The sequence below is a fragment of the Oryctolagus cuniculus genome, chromosome 6 (genome assembly GCF_051225735.1).
Source record: "Oryctolagus cuniculus isolate XC-2025 breed Fujian yellow rabbit chromosome 6, ASM5122573v1, whole genome shotgun sequence".
Classification (NCBI taxonomy): domain Eukaryota; kingdom Metazoa; phylum Chordata; class Mammalia; order Lagomorpha; family Leporidae; genus Oryctolagus; species Oryctolagus cuniculus.
Window position 1 is genome coordinate 43,319,195 of NC_142872.1, and position 20,961 is coordinate 43,340,155.

Genomic DNA, 20,961 nt, shown 5'->3' on the forward strand with positions numbered 1-20,961 from the left:
GTTAGGTGGGCACCATATTCTCCCCGCTCCCTCCGTTAGCACTCCAGGCCAGACCCAAAGTCAGTGTGGTCTGCAAGGTTCTTCCTGAGGCAGTGTCAACGATGTCACAGGCTGCTGCAGACTCCTTTCACTTCTCTCTAAGAAGCTGGCACCTCTTCCTGACTGCCCAGCTTTTAGCTGCTGAGTATGGTGCTCTGTGGGAGTGGGGGAGGGGAAGGAAGCAAGGCGGCTTCCCTGCTCCAAGCCTGGCAGTTGCTCAGACCACATTCAGCTCCCTGGGCGGAAGTAAAATTCAGCGGGTGACTGGAATTCCTTCTCAGCTAAAACTCCGAGCAGCGGGGTGCACACCAGTTTCTTCCTACCTTGACGTGCTAAGATGGTGATTACAGCCAGCAGCTGGGTGCACCACACAGCTACCTGCAGCAGTGTCTCTTTCTGCTCTCCTCCTGTTCTGTCGAGTCTTCGTTGATTTTTCACTTCTTCACTGACAATTTCCGTCAGTCAGACCCCTGGAAACGTGGTCCTTTCTTTGTTCTTTTCACATCCCAGAGCAACCGAAGTTAGTGTGGCTACACTGTATTCAGCCATCTTAGAAGTCCACGTCTGCAGAATATGTGTTTTCACAGTTCCAGGATCCGGTTTCAAATAACCATAAAGCTTCAGTGTTCTAGAATAACAAAAAAGCTGTACACTGATAGGATTTTCTGTGTCTTAAATTTTTATTGACTTTTTCTATCTGGGACGTGTCATCAGAACCAAAACAAAGGGTCACAAGGCCAAGTTAGAGAGTCATTCAGAACCCTCTTTAAGTCCCAGTTGTCTGCTGCTTAGTTGTGTTTCATTTAAGTTTCCTTGTGTGTGAATGTGGTGGTGATACTTCTTACCTCCTAAGGCTCTTCAGAGGACTGAATGAAGTCATGTATGGAAAGCGCATGGCAAAGCAGTTGATACCTCAGCAGACTCATTCTGATCATTACATTCTTTTTTTTTTTTAAGATTTATTTTATTTATTTGAAAGACAGAGTTCCAGAGAGAGGTAGAGACAGAGAGAGAGGTCTTCCATCCGCTGGTTCACTCCCCAGATGACTGCAACAGCCGGAGCTCTGCTCATCTGAAGCTAGGAGCCAGGAGCTTCCTCCAGGTCTCCCACATGGATGCAGGGGCCCAAGGACTTGGGCCATCTTCTACTGCTATCTCAGGCCATAGCATAGAGCTGGATTGGAAGAGGAGCAGCCGGACTCGAACCAGCGCCCATATGGGATACTGGCGCCTCAAGCCAGGGCTTTAACCCACTGCGCCACAGTGCCAGCCTCTGATCATTACATTCTGAACAATGCTCACATAGCAGAAAGGAGAATGCCTCTTCCCATTGCGCCATTTCTCTGTGCACTCTTGGTTTCAACCTCTTCCAGTTAGTAGAGCAACAAAGGTTTTACCTGGGTGCAGCTGGCCTGCAACTAGATCCCTTGACTCTAAAGAAAGATGTTCCGGTTCTTGTGTCCTTTTTTAAAAAAAGTAATTTTTTTATTTGAAAGAGCAACAGAGAGGGAGGGAGAGAGAGAGACGAAGAGGAGAGAGGGAGGGAGGGAGGGAAGGAGAGAGAGAGAGAAAGAGAGAAAGCACTTCCATTTGAATGTCTTAAACAACTGGGCCTGGGCCAGGCTATACTTAAGAACCTCGAACTCCAGTTGGGTCTTCCCCAATTGTGGGTGTCAGGGATTCACATATTCCAGCCATTATCTTTTGCCTCCTGGGGTTTGCATTAGCAGGAAGCTGGATCAGACGTGGAGGTAGGACTTGTTCCTTGGTATTCTGATATGGGCTGTAGAAATTCTAAGGAGCACCAAAATGCCCACCCTTTTTGTATTCCTTTTATGAGCTCTTGGCCTTCAGATTGATGTTGATATAAAGGATGTTATTTGGAGTCTACCTCTTGTAGTAGCAGTGTGCTTGCTAGTGGATCAGACATATACAAAAGTTGTATGGATTGTAACATTTGTCCCAGCAGAAAGATGAGAGACAGTCTAAGACAGTAGGCATCCAGTGTCACCAGTAACATTTAAACATATAATCACGAATAGTATTGTCAGAGGCTGTGACTACTTCATTAAAGAATCTATTTCAGTTCAGTCACCTACTTCTGGAGACACATGAGAAGAATTATTTTATGTTTTGGGAAAATGCAATGTGTGTCCTAGACATCAAAGACAGAAGAGACCAAGAGACCAAAGAATGACAAATCCAAGATTATATAGAAGGTAATTTATTAAGGGGATTTACAGACAGAAGTATGGTCTTAGGTGGCCATGAGATAACAGATACCTGCACCCCCAATCACTAGCAAGGAGTTTTTTTAAGGTAGGTAAAGATAGCCCACAGCTAATTTAAGTGCACTTGAACTTTTTCAAGAAATATTAGTATTACAAGCATCAGTTCAGAGACAATCTAGGGTCCAACTCAACAAGAGAAGCCTAGAAAATTAACTGAAGGGGTTTGTTAATGCAGTCATGAGGTCTGAGATGACATTTAGGATCACCCAGAGCTTGAGATGACTGGCTATATCAAGCTGAATCCCTACTTCATAGAGCAGAATTAGTTTAATTCCATTTACAGACTTGAAGATGGGATAAAGTTGGATTGTTTGCTGCTTCCCTCTCTGATGTTCAGTATTCTACTGGAGGAGGGTTCTGGTAGTATTTAACTGATATATTGATGATAACACAAAAATTGACCCTCAAAGAATAACAAGGGTACTTCTATCTCTTTCTGTAATAATAGTTAAGCTGCAATTTATACCTGAATCTGAATCATTTCTGGGTCAGTACTGAAGTCTTTTAGAGTGAACCCGATAAAGGCTATTAACAAATTGAATGGCGAAGTCGGTGACTCAGTCAGTTAAAGGAATGATTAACATTTTAGATTAAATAGGAAAGAAAGTTCTCAGAAACAGTGTTAAAATTCAGCACCTGGTCTTATTGAGGCTAAAAATATTTCCTTGAAACTGTGCCCTGTATGCACTGATACTGACTTGGCAGCACTGAATAAAGTAGTGTGTTCGTGTCCTCTCAATGCTCTTGCTTTGGCTATTTTAGAATGGTAATTCTTTTGTTTTTAAAAGATTTATTATTATTTTTTATTTTTTTGAAAGAGTTACAGAGAGAGGTCTTCCATCTGCTGGTTCACTCTCCAAATGGCTGCAATGGCTGGAGCTGAGCTGATTCACAGCAAGGAGCCAGGAGCTTTTTCTGGGTCTCCCACCTGGTTGCAGGGGCCCAAGCACTTAGGCCATCTTCCACCACTTTCCCAGGCCATAGCAGACAGCTGGATTGGAAGAGGAGCAGCCAGGATATTCCATATGGATTGCCGGTGGTACAGGCAGAGGCTTAGCCCACTATGCCACAGCGCTGGCCCCAGAATGGTAATTCTTTGCAGACCCTAAGAGAGAGCAGGAAATCAAGTTGTTTGACAACTTGCAGCAGTTCCAGTACTGCCTAGAACAACTATGGCGATAAATGAGTTTAAAACATTTTGAATTCCCAGCCCAATTATACGTTTTATTAAATGGTCAACTCTTAGACCCCACATGAGAACTATTTGGATATTAGAGGATTTGAAAAAAGGGATAGTTGTTCATTATTTTTTGTTGTGGGAAGAAATGAAAGAAAATGTTAGAAAATTTCTACAAACCTAGCTCTTATGGTTTCAAAATGCAAATCATGGATATCAAGTGCATGGACTGGTACTTTTTGTTTAAGGTTAGACTGAATTCTGCTCAGGTAGAAATCAAGTGTGTTGGGGTTAGATGCAGTGCTGGCATCCCATATGGGTGCTGGTTTGAGTCCCAGCTATCTGCTTCCAATCCAGCTCTCTGCTGTGGCCTGGGAAAACAGTGGAGGATGCCCTAAGTGCTTGGGCCCTTGCGTGGAGGTTGAAGACCGGGAAGAAGCTTTGGATCGGCACAGCTCTGGCCCTTGCGGCCAATTGAGGAGTGAACCCGTGGATGGGAAGGGCTCTCTTTACCTCTCTTTCTCTCTGTGTAACTCTGACTTTCAAATAAATCAATCTTTTTTAAAAAAATATTCAAGTATGGGTTAAACTGCAGTAGGCATTGGTGGCAGCAATGAGAAAGAAGGAGCAATGAATGAACTTGAGAGACTGAAGGGAGAAGTGAGACAATTTGTCTTTTTGTATTGGTGTAATTTATTAGAGTTCATAATTGCACTTTTTTACAGCCAATGTGGGTGTTATCAAGAGCATACCATTTAAAATTGGATTGCCTGAAGTTGTTAGCTCTCAACAATGACCTTATAAATGTATTATTAAAAATGTAAAATGCTAAGGATAGTTCCCTGAAAAACTGACACTGGTGCAAAAGCCTATGTAACAACACACAGGAAAGCCCCAGCCGAGAGGCTGTTTTTGCTGTTTGATGATGTGAATGGCATAGTGGAGGCCGAGTCCCCAGCACCTAGTGTCAAAGCACAGGACGTTGTACTTGAAAGTTCTTTAAGATCGTCTTGTACATCAGAGATTGGCAAACTTTTTCTGTAAAGAAACAGTTCTTAAGTATTTTAAGCTTTGAGAACCATATGTGTTTTGTCTCAATGAACTCTGCTCAGGTAGTGGGAAAGCAGTTGTGGTTTCTAAATCAAAGAGCTTGGCTATGTTCCTAAGCTGCTTTATTTTTTCAAAAGTCGTATTTGGATTTACCCTGTGGGCTATGGTTTGCTGACACCTGCTCAAGATAAATTCCTTCATTTTGTAGATGGAGAAGCTGAATTGAATGCATATGTATTAAAAGTACTGCTGGGGTGGGCAGGTGTTTAACTTAGCAGTTAAGATACTGTGTTCCACATGGGAATATTTGTGTTCAAATCCTGGCTCCAGCTCCTGAGGCTCAGCTTCCTGCTAATGCAGACCCTGGGAGGTAGCAATGATGGCTTAAGAACTTTTGTTCCTGCCACCAACCTGGAAATTCTGGATTTTATCTGGCTTCTGGCTTCAGCCTAGCCCAGGGTAGGTGTTGCTGGCGTATCAGGGGAGTGAAACAGCAGATGAGATCTCTCATTTTGTCTGTCTGTCTCTCAAATGAAAAAAAAAAAAACTGCTCTGGATTGAATATGGTTTGTCCCCACCAAACTCATGTTGAAGTTTGGTCCTTAGTGTAGCCTTTGAAAGGTGATTAGGTCATTAAGAGGGATTCACCTTTTCTCTTGGGAGTGAGTTGTGTTCTCACAGGACTGGGTCAGTTACTGCTCTTTTATTATTTTTTTAAGAAAGCTTTTATTTAATGAATACAAATTTCATAGATATAGCTTTAGAAATATAGAGATTCTTCCCCCCAATACCCTCCCTCCCACCCCTACTCCCAACCCACCTCCTACTCCCTCTCCCATCCCATTCTTCATGAAGATTTGTTTTAAATTAACTTTATATACAGAAGACCAACTTTGTAGTAAGTAGAGATTTCCACAGTTTGCACCCACACAGACACACAAAATATAAAGTACTATTTGAAAACAAATTTTACCTGTTGAAATCTTTGCTTAGTATATACTAAGTTGATCTTAATGAAGAATGAGATGGGAGAGGGAGTAGGAGATGGGATGGTTTGTGGGTGGGAGTGTGGTTATGGGGGGAAAACCACTATAATCCAAAAGTTGTACTTTCAGAATTTATATTTATTAAATAAAAGTTTTCTTAAAAAACTGAAAAAAAAGAAAAGTTTTACAGTTAATTCTCATAGTACAACACATTAAGGACAGAGGTCCTACAAGGGGAGCAAGTGCATAATGACTGCTATTGTTGATTTAACAGTTGACGGTCTTATTTATGACATCAGTGATCACCCGAGGTTCTTGACATGAGCTGCCATGACTATGGAAGCCTTTTGAGTGCACAAACTTCATCGGTATTTAGACAGGGCTGTAAGCAAAATGGAAGTTCTCTCCTCTCTTCAGAGAAAAGTACATCCTTCTTTGATACCCCCTTCTTTCCACTTGTGTCTCACTCATAGAGATACTTCTTGTAGATCAAATTTTTGCCATGGTGTCTTGGCTTTCCATGCCTGAAATGCTCTCCTGGGCTTTTCAGCCAGATTCAAATGCCTTAAGGGCTGATTTTGAGGTCAGAGTGCTGTTTAGGACATCTGCCATTCTATGAGTAGCTATGTAGTTAACCACACTTTTAGAGGGAGCTGCCTGTGCCCTTCAACTTTCCACTCATGAGACCCTTATGAATACAAGCAGATGCTGGCACCAAGCTCCTGGACTTCCAGAACCTTGAGTCCAAATAAGCCTCTTTTTTTTTTTAATTACCTAGTATCAGGTTTTCTGTTATAGCAACAGAGAACAAGTTAAGACAGAAAAATTAGTACTGGACAGTGGAGTGTTTTTTTTTTTTTTTTTTTTTTTTTTTTTTTTTTTTTTTGACAGGTGGATGTGGGGAGCAACTCGGACTAGACTAAGTTACTGGAATTAAGACTTATTCTATGCATTTGCTCTCCCACAATATGGCGCTGGGAGAGGAGAAAACAGCTTCTACGCAGCTGCCTCTTGCCAACTTGAGTGATGACCTCCAGGAGCTGATCCTGCTCCTGATTGGAGGAGAGCAGCGTACTTGGCGTGTGGGCAGCCGAGTTGGGATTGGCGGAAGAGGACTATAAAGGAGGAGAGAGACAACATGCACCAGGAACATCTAAGGGGAACATCTATCTAAGAGGAACACCTGTGCAGCCCCCGAGAGAGCCGGCCGGCGGTGTGCTGCTCCCCCGCGGAAGTGGGGAAAAGTGGCAGGGGGCACTGCCCTTTCACGGAGGTGGAAGGGACGGTAGCCAACCCGGGAAGAACCAGCAGCAAACCCGGGGAGGGCCAAGCAGACAAAAGAACAGTGCAGGGTCCTGTGTCGTTCCTCCACGAAGACGGGGAGCGACATAATGGTGCCGTGACTCGGATATGAAGCCTAGGCAGGGTTTAGTGTCGTTCCTCCATGAAGAGGGGGAGCGACAGGTGGAGTGGACAGTGAGAGAGAGAGAGAGACAGGGAGAAGGGTCTCACTTTACTGTTGGTTCACCCTCCAATGGCTGCTGCACCTGGCGCGCTGTGGCCAGTGCACCGTGCTGATCCGAAGCCAGGAGCCAGGATTAGCCTATTGAGCCTCGGAGCTGGCTGACAGTGGAGTTTAATACCTGAAAATATGGAAATAGCTTTGTAATAGTTGGAGGCTGGAAGAATTTGGAGGAGCAGGCTGGGAAAAACCTGTATTGCCCTGAATGGAGCATTAAGGGCAACTCTGGAAATTTTTTAGATATTGGTTAAATGATTGTGGCCCCAGTGCTGCTAAAAATGAAAAAAAAAAATGTAGACAATAAAGGCTGTGCTGATGAGTCCTTGAGTGGAAATGAGAACTGTCTTAATGGAAACTGGAGTGAATGCTACACTTGTCCCATTGTTGCAAAGGACTTGGCCAAAATGTGTCCACATCTGAGGGCCTTGTGGATGGCTGGATTTAAGAGTGATGACTATATGGTGGAAGAAAGTTCTAAATAAAATTCAGAGGGGGCTATGTGGTTACTTTTAACTTTTTATGCTGAGATGTGAGAGCAAAGGGAAACAGGGAGCAAACATTTGGAAGAGTTGCAGCCAGGCCATATTAAGAATAAAGAAGTGTATCCAGTGGAGAACCCTAAGGGTGAGGTCAAGCAACCCCTTACTAAGGAGATAAGCACAGCTGCAGTAGAGCTAGGAGCCATTAATCTGAATAGGAAGATGGCCTTCTTTCACGTATTTTCAGATTGTTCTTCCTATTACAGGCTGAGGACAGAAAGGGCTTGCCATCCAGGGCCACTGTGGGCCTCTACTCCCTGCTGTGGTTCAAGTGCATCTGTGGTTGGAGCCACTATTCTGGAGGATGCAAGCAGTTAGACATGGTAGTGTCTACATGATGCTTATTCTGCAGAATATATGAGCCACGGAGGTGAATTTCAAGGGATGTGTCAACCAGATTAGAATCCAGGCGGAAACCTGTCATGGGGATGAAACTGCTCTAAGGTGTCACTACCAAGGCGGTGCTTGGTGAAGCTATTGGAGCAGGATTGCCATTTCTGAGACCCTGGGGTGGAATAGCCATTGACAGTATACAGCACTGTCCTGGGAAAGCTGCAGGCACCAGTTTGCAACCTCAATCACAGACAGCAGACATGTGGCCTGAGCCTAGCAAAGCCTTGGGGGTACAGTTGGCCAAAGCCTTGCAGGCCCACCTTTCTACCCTATTTATCAAGGAAGTGGCACAGGGAGTGAAAGATTATCCTCTAGCTTTATGATGTAATGTCTGTTCTGCTGCATTGGGATTTGCTTTGGACTGCTTATTCCTTTCTTTTGGCCCATCTCTCATTTTTTTTTTAAGATTTTATTTATTTGTTTGAGAGGTGCAGTTACAGACAGCAGAGGGAAAGACAGAAAGAAAGGTCTTCCACCCACTGGTTCACTTCCCAAATGGCTGCAATGGCTGGAGCTAGGCCAATCTGAAGCCAGGAGCCAGGAGCCTCCTCTGGGTCTCCCACATGAGTGCAGAGCCCCAAGCACTTGGGCCATCTTCTACTGCCTTCCTAGACCATAGCAGAGAGCTGAATTGGAACAGAAGAAGTCAGGACTAGAACTGGTGCCATATGGGATGCCAGTGCCACAGGTGGAGAGTTAACCTGCTGCGCCACAGCACCAGTCCCCATCTCTCATTTTTGGAATGGGAATGTGTCCCCCACCTCTGGCCTACCATTGTATATTGAATGTAGATAACTTGTTTTGATTTTATAGGTTCACAACTGGATGGAGTTTTTCTTGAACCTCAGATGAGACTTTGGATATGTGAGTTAGTGCTAGAAGAAGGTAAGATGTTTGGGCCATTGTAATGGGATGACTATATGTTATATGCGAGAAGGATATGAGTTTGGTTTATTACTGAATTTGGTTTTTCTCCCCAAAAAATCACCTCAAGGTTTGTTTTTAATGTGGCAATGTTGAGAGGTTTTTCAGCCATTAGGATATGATTAGGTCATTAAGAGGAGTTAATGACTTTTTCCAGGGTGGGCATGAGTTCTTCCTCTGGTAGGACATTTGGTAAGATGTTTATAGCAATGATTGGTTGCTGCAAGAGTACATTGTTCTGACATGGATCTGGTATCTCCTCCTCACTGTTTGGCATGTATGCCTGTTGTCTGCACATGACCACTTGCTCTTGTACTTTCTGCTGTGGCTTGAAGCTACCTAAGGCCCTCACCAGAAGCTGAGCAGATGTGCCACTGTCTTCCAGCCTCTGGAATCATGAGCCAAAATAAACTTCTTTCCTTTGTACATTACCCTGTCTCGGATATTCTGGTATAGTACCAGAAAACAGACTAAGACAAGTACTTAACACAGTGCCTAGCACATAGTAAAGATTCAACAAATACTAGTAAATTTTTATCATTCCCAGGGTGTTTGTTGAAAAAATGGTTCCAGGGAGAGGTGAGCTAAAATTGTATTACAAATAAAGACGGCACATAGGGTGCCTATTTGTCTGTGTATGGATATATATACTCACTATATCCAAATTTTTCAAAGGAACCGTTTCTCTGCTAGAAGAGATTTGGAGCCTTTCTTTGTGTTTATTTATTCATTTTTAATGCAAACTCTAATATGCTCAGCATAACAGACTCTTCCAAATTTATTTGTGTCATTTGGCTCACTTATTATTCTTATTCTATATTCTAATCCACAGGATACATTCCTGGAATCCCTCAGTGGGTTCCTGAGATCTCTGTTATTTTAGAATATGACCTCTTTGCTCCTTTCCTTTTTTCTTACCTTCCTATTTTAAATCAGGTTAAACGTTGACTCTGGGGCTGAGTACATCATTTTGAGAGACACTGAATATCACCAAAGTGACTACAAAATTACAGGGCCATCTCTGACTTTCTTTGCAGTTAATGTAGTGAAATCGTACAGTTAATGTTTGTAAAGAGTGATGGAAATGAAAAGCAATATCTTGGTGCTAAATGTTAATGCTAAGAAAAGGAGAAGTAGATAATTCTTTTTATATGTGTCCATAGCCACTCCATCCTAAAGCTAATATGAGCACAGAATTTTGTAACTTTAACAGTTCCTCTAATAATATTCAATCATACATGAAATTAAGAAAATGAGGCTTGCTGATTGCTTCTGCTCTAAGCTGATGTTGCAGGCTGAAGATAGATAATATTCCCCGCTCTCACAAAGTGCACTGAGCAAATGGTGGGAGAGTTTCTTCAGTTTTGACTGAGTAGTGGAGATGAGAGGAGTGTCGCTGAGGAACGAGGATGGGCATAAGTAAGATAGGTGTGAGTGAGGGTTCAGTTTTTTACGGTGGGCCCATTCTAAATTGTTGGAAGCCCAGGGGACATCCCAGGAGAAGAGTAAGATCTTCTTTTTCTACTCCTTTTGGGTAGTGTGAGTGTGGGTTCTGCCCAAGTCACTCTCTCGGACCCTTTGATTGGTGTATAACTGTCATAGCTGTAACATTTAGAACTTGTCAAAGCCAAAGGCAATATGGGGACAGGTATTACCAGGGTATAGATATGGCAAAATTATTTCAAGGTCACGTTTTCACCTGGGTACAGTGTGCAGCTTATATCTCAGTTTTATAACCACAGAAAGAGATTTTTCCGGCTGATGGAGGTCTGCTGTGATGATTACAGTTGCAACTGTGACTTGCGTTGTTTTATGATTTAAATGCATCGTCTTATGTCTGGCTCTGAAGGAATGTGCCGTGGTGAGTCCCAGGGCACGTGGCTGAAGGTGGACACCTGGCCTGAAGAGTTTGAAGATTTGAAATGGGAAAGACAGGGATAAGTAGAAAGAGAAACTTAAGTTTAAATTCTGGACGTGGCACTTGTGTGACGTGGTAGTTCTGTTTCTTGAGTAGCCATCAGAAAATAGTCATCATATATTGGTGATACTGAGGATGCCATGCATACATTGGACAAGTATTTTTTGGAGTGCTTCTTACTTGTAAGGTTGTATTGTGTGCACAGTAGATATGATAACTAGAGTGTCTTTTAGAAATCTGAGTACACAGAGTGGACTATTATCAAGGTGTTAATGATAGGTTTAGTGTCCGTGTTGACACACTGTGTGATTCTTGTTTGCTTTATGGAACAGTCTCAGTCCTGCGATTCCCTGTGACTTGCAGAACAGACTGGCTTCTCGGTCATTACAACATTTCTACAAATCTGTATGTTCACCAAGAGTCGGTGATGTGTTTTACGTACAAATGCATGCCTATTTTTATTTATTTAATTTTTAATTTAAAAATGTAATTAATTTGAGAGTCAGAGGAAGTGAGGGAGATATCTCCCCCATCAGATGGATCACTCTCCAGGTACCCACAATAGCTGGGGCAACAGACATACGCTGAAGCCAGGAGCTGGAAACTCAATACAAGTCTCTGGATTGAGGCAGGAACTCAATTACTGCCTCTTGGAGTCTGCATTAGTAGAAATTGGAGTCAGGAGCTGGATCTGGGTACTGAATCCAGGTATTCTGATATAGGATGCAGATATCTTAACTGCTAGGCCAAACGCCCATCCCGTATGACTACTTTCAAACATATATAGGTGATAATTGACTAAAGTGAAAAAAAATAAAAGAACCATTACTTAATTCAGTTGCTTTTGAGCAGATCTTTCTAATTGATGAAATGAAAATACTTTTTTTTTTTAACTTTTATTTAATGAATATAGATTTCCAAAGTACAGCTTATGGATTATATTGCCCCCCCCCCCATGACTTCCCTCCCACCCGCAACCCTACCCTTTCCTGCTCTCTCTCCCCTTCCATTCTTATCAAGATTCATTTTCAATTTTCTTTATATACAGAAGATCAGTTTAGTATACATTAAGTAAAGATTTCAACAGTTTGCACCCACATAGAAACACAAAGTGAAAAATACTGTTTTAGTACTTGTTGTAGCATTAAATCACAATGTAAAGCACATTAAGGACAGAGATCCTACATGAGGAGTAAGTGCACAGTACTCCTGTTGTTGACTTAAATTGACATTCTTGTTTTTGGCATCAGTACTCTCCCTAGGCTCTAGTCATGAGTTTCCAAGGCTATGGAAGCCTCTTGAGTTCGCCGACTTCGATCTTATTTAGAAAGGCCACAGTGAAAGTGGAAGTTCTCTCCTCCCTTCAGAGAAAGGTATCTCCTTCTTTGAAGACCTGTTCACTGGGTCTTCTTTGGATTCTTTGGGTTCATCTTCTTTGAAGATCCCTGTGCACTGGGATCTCACTCACAGAGATCTTTCATTTACTTTTTTTTTTTTTTTTTTTTTTGCCAGAGTGTCTTGGCTTTCCATGCCTGAAATACTCTCATGGGCTTTTCAGCCAGATCCGAATGCCTTTAGGCTGATTCTGAGGCCAGAGTGCTGTTTAGGACATCCACCATTCTATGAGTCTGCTGTGTATCTCGCTTCCCATGTTGGATCACTCTCCCCTTTTTTTATTCTATCGGTTAGTATTAGCAGGCACTAGACTTGTTTATGTGATCCCTTTGACTCTTAGTCCTTTCATTATGATCAATTGTGAACTGAAATTGATCACTTGGAATAGTGAGATGGCATTGGCACATGCCACCTTGATGGGATTGAATTGGAGTCCCCTGGTATGTTTCTAACTCTACCATTTGGGGCAAGTCAGCTTGAGCATGTCCCAAATTGTACATCTCTTCCCTCTCTTATTCCCACTCTTATATTTAACAGGGATCACATTTCAGTTAAATTTCAACACTTAAGAATAACTGTGTATTAATTACAGAATTAAACCAGTAGTATTAAGTAGAACAGACAAAAAAACTACTAAGAGGGATAATGTATTAAGTTGTTCATTAACAGTCAGGGCTATGCTGATCAAGTCACCGTTTCTCATAGTGTCCATTTCACTTCAGGAGGTTTCCTTTTTGGTGTTCAGTCAGTTGTCACCGATCAGGGAGAACATATGATATTTGCCCTTTGGGACTGGCGTATTTCACTCAGCATGATGTGTTCCAGATTCCTCCATTTTGTTGCAAATGACTGGATTTCATTGTTTTTGACTGCTGTATAGTATTGTAAAGAGTACATATCCCATAATTTCTTTATCCAGTCTACCGTTGATGGGCATTTAGGTTGGTTCCAGGTCTTAGCTATTGTGAATTGAGCTGCAATAAACATTAGGGTGCAGACTGCTTTTTTGTTTGCCAATTTCATTTCCTTTGGGTAAATTCGAAGGAGTGGGATGGCTGGGTTGAACGGTAGGGTTATCTTCAGGTTTCTGAGGAATCTCCAGACTGACTTCCACAGTGGCTTGACCAGTTTGCATTCCCACCAACAGTGGGTTAGTGTCCCTTTTTCCCCACATCCTCGCCAGCATCTGTTGTTGGTCGATTTCTGTATGTGAGCCATTCTAACTGAGGTGAGGTGAAACCTCATTGTGGTTTTGATTTGCATTTCCCTGATTGCTAGTGATCTTGAACATTTTTTCATGTGCCTGTTGGCCATTTGGTGGGAATACTTTTTTATTGCCATCATACATGAAGTCTTATATTTTACAGTACAATGTACCCTCCTACTTTTTTTTAAATATTTATTTTATTTATTTGAAAGACAGAGTTACAGAGAGAGGTAGAGACAGAGAGAGAGGTCTTCCATCCAATGGTTCACTCCCCAGATGGCTGCAACAGCCGGAGCTGTGCCGATCTGAAGCCAGGAGCCAGGAGTTTCCTCTGGGTTTCCCACGTGGGTGCATGGACCCAAGGACTTGGGCCATCTTCTACTGCTATCCCATAGCAGAGAGCTGGATAGGAAGAGGAACAGCAGGGACTAGAACCAGTGCCCATATGGGATGCCGGCGCTTCGGGCCAGGGCTTTAACCCACTGCACCACAGCACCAGCCCCTCCTCCTACTTTTTTATTATACATTTTAAAATAAGAACAAATTATTGTGTATTTACCTGGATATTTAACATTTCTAGTGCTTTTCTATCCTTTCTGTACATCGTGGCTTCTGTTTGGTATCATTTTCTTCTTGTCTAGTGGACTTCCTTTTATATTTCTTGTAGTGCATGACTCCTGGCAATGAATTCTTTCAGCTCTTTTATATCTTAAAAAAGTCTTTATAAAAAAGAGTCTTTATGTTGACTTTGTCCTTCAGCAAGAAGGAAGCCACCTGCAATCTAAGAAAGGAGGCCTTGGGAGAAAGCACACCTGCCAGCACCTTGATCTTGGACTTCCAGCCTCCAGAAATAAGTTTCTGTTGCTTAACTCACCTGTGTGTGGTACTCTAGTATGACAGCCCTAGCCAACATACCACACCATTGCAAAAGAGCTCAAACTCTGGAGGAGCCAATTAGTTCACATTACCAATAAACCTAGAGGCAAGACGTGTTTGGAGTTGGTTAATTTAGCCTTTCAGCCTTGCCATCAGGGAGCAGGTTTTTCCATCTTTTTTCTTTGTCATTTGTTTTGGTTAGCTGTGCTGCCTAAACAAAGCACTCCTACGCATAGTGCGATGAGTGAGGTATATACACACCATGGAATACTACTCATAACAAGGAATGAAATCCTGTCTTTTGTACAACATGAGTGCAACTGGAAACCGTTATGCTTAGTGAAATAAGCCAGATCCCAAAAGACAAATATCACATGTTTTCTCTGATATGTGGCAGTTAATATAGAATATTTAAAAATGTAGGAATGAAATGGATATCCTGTGATATGATTGTTGTTTTTAGCCCTTGTTTATACCCCTATAGATCTCTGGTCTTCCTACTTTTTACTTGTTGAATATTATGGTTAATGGTGAATTAAGCCTGTGATTATAGAGAGGATTGAAAGCATATCTGTCAGGGCTGGCTCTGTGCAGTAGCAGGTGATGCCACTGCCTGAGGTACTGGCATCCCATATGGGTGCTGGTTCGAGTCCTAGCTACTCCACTTCTGATCCAGTTCTCTGCTGTGGCCTGGGATGGCAGTGGAGGTTGTTCCAAGCCCTTGGTCCCCTGCACCTGTGTGGGAGACCCAGCGGAGGCTCCTGGCTTGGATTAGCTCAGCTCTGGCCACTGCAGTCCTTTGGGGAGTGAATCAGTTGATGGAAGACCTCTCTCTCTCTCTCTCTCTCTCTCTCTCTGCCTCTGCCTCTCTCTTTCTCTCTGTGACTCTGCCTTTCAAATAAATAAATAAATCTTAAAAAAACCTTATCTGCAAAAATTATTAAAAAAATAGAAGGAAGAAGATTGAGGGTGGGAGAGTCACTTTTTTTCCTTTTTCTTTCTTTCTTTCTTTTTTTTTTCCACAGGCAGAGTGGACAGTGAGAGAGAGAGACAGACAGAAAGGTCTTCCTTTGCCGTTGGTTCACCCTCCAATGGCTGCCGCGGCCGGTGCGCTGCGGCCAGCGCACTGCGCTGATCCGAAGGCAGGAGCCAGGTGCTTCTCCTGGTCTCCCATGGGGTGCAGGGCCCAAGGACTTGGGCCATCCTCCACTGCACTCCCTGGCCACAGCAGAGAGCTGGCCTGGAAGAGGGGCAACCGGGACAGAATCCGGCACCCCGACCGGGACTAGAACCCGGTGTGCCGGCGTCGCAAGGCGGAGGATTAGCCTAGTGAGCCGCGGCGCCGGCCCACTTTTTTTTTTTTAAAGGTCTATTTATTTATTTGAGAGACAGAGTTTACAGAGAAGCGGACACAGAGAAAGAGAGAGAAAAAGAGCTCTTCCACCTACTGCTTCACTCACCAAATGTCCAACATGGCAGGAGCTGGGCTGATCTGAAGCCAGGAGCCAGGAGCTTCTTTCAGGTCTCCTACATGGGTTCAGGGGCCCAAGTGCTTGGGCCATCTTCTACTGCTTTCCTAGGCTGTTGCAGAGAGCTGGATCAGAAGTGGAGCAAATGGGACTCAAACCGGCGCCCACATGGGATGCCGGCAATGCAGATGGCAGCTTACCTGCTACGCCATAGCACTGGCTCCACACACTTTCTCTATCTGCTCATCATTTGGTGGACATCCAGGTTGGTTTTTTATCTTAGCTATTGTGAATTGAGGTGCAATAAACATGGAGGTATAGATAGCTCTTTCATATGCTGATTTCATTTTGTTTGGTAAATTCCCAGGAATGGGATGACTGGGCCATAAGTTCAATTTTCAGGTTTCTGAGGAATCTTCATACTGTTTTCCTGTAATGGTTGCACTAGTTTACATTCCTACCAATAGCGTATTAGGGTATCTTTTCCCTCACATCCTTTCCAGCATTTATGGTGTTTTGATTTTTGGATGAGAGCCTTTCTAAATGGGTGAAAGCTCATTGTGGTTTTAATTTGCATTTTCTTGATGGCTAATGATCCTGAGCATCTTTTCCTGTGTCTGTTGGCCATGAGGGTACTTTAGAAGTTGATGGAGAGATATAATTAAAAGATAAGTTTTGGGGCTGGCATTGTGGCACAGTGGGTTAAGCCACCACTTACAATGCTGGCATCCCATATCAGAGCACTGGTTCAAGTTCTGTCTGCTCTTGTTTGGATCCAGCTTCCTGCTAAAGGGGCTGAGAAATCAGTGGAAGATGGGCTAAGTACTTTGGCCCCTGCTACACATGTGGGAGACTAGTATGGAATTCTGGATTCTGGACTTCTCCAGCCCTGAATACTGCAGACATTTGGGGAATGAACCAGCAAGTAGAAGATTCTCTCTTTCTCTCTCTTTCTCCCTCCCTACCTCCCTCTCCTCCCATCTCCCGCTTTGTCTCTGTTACTCTTAAAAATAAATAAAAAAAAACTTTAAAAAACTAAATAAAAGATAAGGTTATTTTGGTGCAAAAAATTGAAATTTGTGTATAGCTTTTCCAAAATAGGCATTTTCCATGAACTTTTGAAAAAAAAACCAAAAACTTCGCATTTGTTCCTTCTCTCCCCTTGCTTCTTTACAGAGATCCATTACCATTTTGAGTACTAACAGTAAGTGCTTCTGTTCTTGGGAGATCAGGTGATGGCTTCAATAACCTGTTCTTAAAACAAATGTGACAGTTCCAATAGGGAGTCAGCCCCTAGGTGGGGTCATCAGAACCCAAAGTGACAGCCACAATGCATTCTGATCCTTCCTAATAAGCATAACAGCCTCTGAGACTATCTCAACACAAACTAGGTTATGAGTGATTGATTAATAAGCGCATGAGTGCCATACAGATTGCCACACAGCAGTTCTGCTGAGAGCCATCTTCTCCCATCTAACATACTCTTATCCCTGAGCTCACAGCAGGAGGTGTCCTTTATGCAACAATCAGGAGCAGGATGTTCTCTGTAACTCACATAGATAGGGTCCACAGAAAAAAAATAGGATTTCCGCACGGGGCTGATGAAGTGAAAGTTGTTGCAAAGCACCTGTCTCCCTCTGTGTGTGCGTGTGTCTCTGTCTCTCTGTATGGTTGGGTTTTGATGTGTGTATTTGTGGACTGTGTGTCATCCATGTCCTTGTATGTGTCTCTGCATTTCTTTCTGTGTGGGTACGTCTCTTTGTTTCTCCTTGTGTATTTTTTGGGTATATCTTCTGAGTGTATGCCTTTGTATTTCTCTTTGTCTCTCTGACTCTGACTAGATATGTTTGCAGGGTCTTCAAAAATTTCATGGAAATGCATATTGTGAAAAAACTATACATTAATTTCATTTTTTGCACAAAATAAGCTTATCTTTTAGTCCCATTTTCCACAAACTTTTTGAATTACCTAGTCTATGACTGTATGTGTTTCAATGCATGAGTATATCCCTTTCTAAACAGGTATCTCGTTCTGTGTGTACTTTCTCTGCAGGTGCATGTGTGTCCATAGTGTGTGTGTGTGCGTGTGTGTGTGAAGAGTAACAAAGACAAGTCCTCCATCACCTCCACCAGAAGGTACAGGTGATATAAGGCAATGTGATATCATGTACATGGTGTGAAGTGGCAGCTGGTCTCCCCAGATATTCCACCCAGATTTTATTTGTTGTTTTGCTTTGTTTTTAAATTCTTCTTTTATTTATTTCAAAGACAGAGTTAGAGACATCTTGCATCTACTGGATCAATCCCCAAATGGCCCAGCCCAGGCTGAAGCCAAAAGTCTAGAACTTCATCTGATTCTCCTACACTGCTAACAGGATCCCCATTACTTGGGCCATATTCCATTACTTTTTGTAGACACTTCAGCAGGTAACTGGATTGGAAGTGGAGCAGCCAGTGCTAACATGGGATACCAGCATCCCAGGCAGTGGCTTAATTTGTTGGCCACAATGTCAGTTCCACCCAGTTTTTTTTTTTTTTTTCTAACTCATTGGATGATTTTCTGTGATGTGTTTTAACTCTCTGGGCCTTAGTTCTCTTGGACAGAATACTACTTGCTTAACTTAGCTCACAGGATTTTTTTTTCCTGTGAATGGAATGGTAATATAATTTAGAATGGTTTTGAAAAAGTTAAAAGCACCACAAAAAGAAAGGCGTTAAATGGATTAACACTGAATTGTATTCAGAGAAGACCTCTATGTTGAAGAGATGCATGGAAAACGGACTTTCATGCAAATCATAATCTTTGGTTGAAAGATCATAGAGGTTGAGCCGAAAGTGCCCCGAGGGAGGAGAGAGAAAATCTGTTTCCTGCCAAAGAAAGGCACCGCGCTCTCCATCAGCAGAGGCAAGGAAAGGATCCATGATTGGTGGCTGTGTGGATCACCAAGTCGGGGAGCTCTGGGAGATCACAGCCAAGAAGGATAATGAGATCACCGGGAGTGCCTGCTGGCTCTGTGCTCACCGTGCCTCCCAGGGCAGATAACACCAGAACTGGGCTCTGAAGACACGGGCTGCTGTTCAGGAAGCTGCTAACAGCAACTTCTTTGTAAATTTTGGAGCCTGAATGACTTCAGCTTCTCTTCTCTCACTTTGCCTTGGTGACTTTTCTGGGAGAGTTTGACAGCAATCCAATGTGATGGTATTTTCTGCTATATGGATGCATCAGTAACTTTATGTTGATGTATGCATGGCATGGATGTGTGCAAAATGCTGTGAAGACAGGGCCTAATTGGTATGGGGAAAAAGAGATGACATCTGTCGTTACCTTGGGTGTGAAGAATTTTGCATACCTGCTATTTTAGCATGACCTCTCTCTGGCTGGGTTTTGTGACAAGTCTGAAAAGAATTCTCTGATTTTTCATGAATTCTCTGGAGTCCTACTGAGCTCTTAAGAAAGTTATAGACAGATGTCATTAGATAAACCCCATAAAACTCTAAAAATATACTCTGTTAAATATTTTCTTACCATCCCACCCTTCTTCAAAGCTTTGCAGGCCTGCCCACAACAGCCTTGTCATTCGGCACACGTGAAGTGACTGGATTTCATTTTCTGGTGCTCTGTCTCCCTCTACCTGGATGAACAGTTGGTGTCATTTTGTGTAGGTCAGCGTGCATGAGTGTGTGTGCTGGCATCAGCTATCAGTTACTTTGTTGTTTCCTCCCGGAAGTCAGTAGAGATGGAAATGCTGTTTACATAAGTTTCCTGCATCTTTTTATTTTTTGAATTTAGGGGGTTGTAAGTAGTCATGTGGGCTGGACTATAGTATGATGAGGAAGTTTGATATTGCTTCTTTTTTAAGATTTATTTTTTATTTGTTTGAAATGTGGAGAGAGAGAAAAGAGAAAGAGAAAGAGAGAAAGGGAAGGGGAAAGGGAAAGGGAAAGGGAAAGGGAAAGGAATCTTCTATCTGCTGGTTCACTCCCCGAATGGCTACAATGGCTGGGACTGTGCCAGGTTGAAGCCAGGAGGCTGGATCTTCGTCCAGGTCTCCCATATGGGTGCAGGGGTCCCAGCACTTGGGCCATCTTATGGTGCATTAGCAGGGAGCTGAATCAGAAATGGAGCAGCTGGGTACCCATATGGAATGTCAACATTGCAGGAGGAGGTTTAACCTGCTACACAACAATGGTTCCCCCCACCTTTTTTTTTTTTTTTTTTTTTGTGGACATTGTTTTTCAATGGAGCGATCTTGAAGGATCCATTAAACAAAGTCTAAAGAGCCATGCGCGTATGCATCTGGTGGTCGTGTTAAGATGCTGTTTGAGAATCAGGAGGTCAGGTAGAGTCTGAGAGTCTGCATTTCTAATAAGCTTCCAGATGATAATGGTGCTTCTGGTTCTGGACCACCTTTGACTCCTTCATTAAGGGCAATGGCAAAACCATCAAAGAGTTTTAGGTAGGCAAGTACCATGACCTAACGGTGTGGTAGAAGATACCATTACCAGTGCTGTGAACAATGGATATTAGTTGAGTGAACCTGGAAAATAGAAATCAGTGAGAGGGTTGGCATTGTGGTGCAGCAAATTAAGCTGCCACTTGGAACTTTGGCATCACGTGTTGAAGTGATGTTTTGGGTCCTTGCTGCTCCACTTCTGATCCAGCTTACCGCTAATGCACTTTGGAAAGCGGCGGAAGATGGCCCAAGTACTATGGCCCTGACCACCCATGGAGATCTAGGTTCCTGGCTTCAGCATGTCTCATTCATGGCTATTGTGGCCATCTAGGGGGTGAACCAATGGATGGAGGATTCTATCTGTTTCTTCCTCTCTGTCACTCTGCCTTTTAAATAAATGAGATAAACAAATAGAAGTCAGTGAGTAGGTGGTGGTAGCAGACTGGCAGTCATGTGAGTCTCGAAAACTAAGGTCATGGCAGTAGACATGGAAGGGTAGCCTGTGGCTTATACTGTGGCCCTTTCCTGCTCAACTTCTTACAATAATTTTTGCCATCTATGCTTATTCCACGAGATAGTGGATACCTTGGTGGTGGTACTTACGTAGTGAAGGGAGAAGCTATGAAACATAGTGATTAAAAACATCAGCCTTGATGTTATTTGAGCCTGAATTCAAGTTCTAACTCTGTTACCTCCCAGTTGTTTGATATCTCAGGCCCTCC

At 42.9% G+C, this 20,961-nt stretch overlaps 1 protein-coding gene across 29 annotated transcripts in view; it reads left to right on the top strand.

Moving 5' to 3' along the window:
- LOC127490526 (uncharacterized) overlaps positions 1-20,961 on the top strand; it is a 451,570-nt gene that overhangs the window by 144,025 nt on the left and 286,584 nt on the right. For 26 of the 29 annotated variants that reach the window (XR_016236414.1, XR_016236406.1, XR_016236405.1 and 23 more), the window contains one exon: positions 8,811-8,882. The exons of 2 other annotated variants lie outside the window; for them this stretch is intronic. Coding sequence is in view for 3 of the 27 variants with exons in the window: in XM_089336154.1 (XP_089192280.1) it covers positions 8,811-8,882 (72 nt within the window). In the remaining 24 variants the exon portion in view is untranslated. Of the gene's footprint in view, positions 1-4,872; positions 5,017-8,810; positions 8,883-20,961 lie in introns of those variants that run through there. One more of the 29 variants, XR_016236411.1, reaches the window with a different exon arrangement.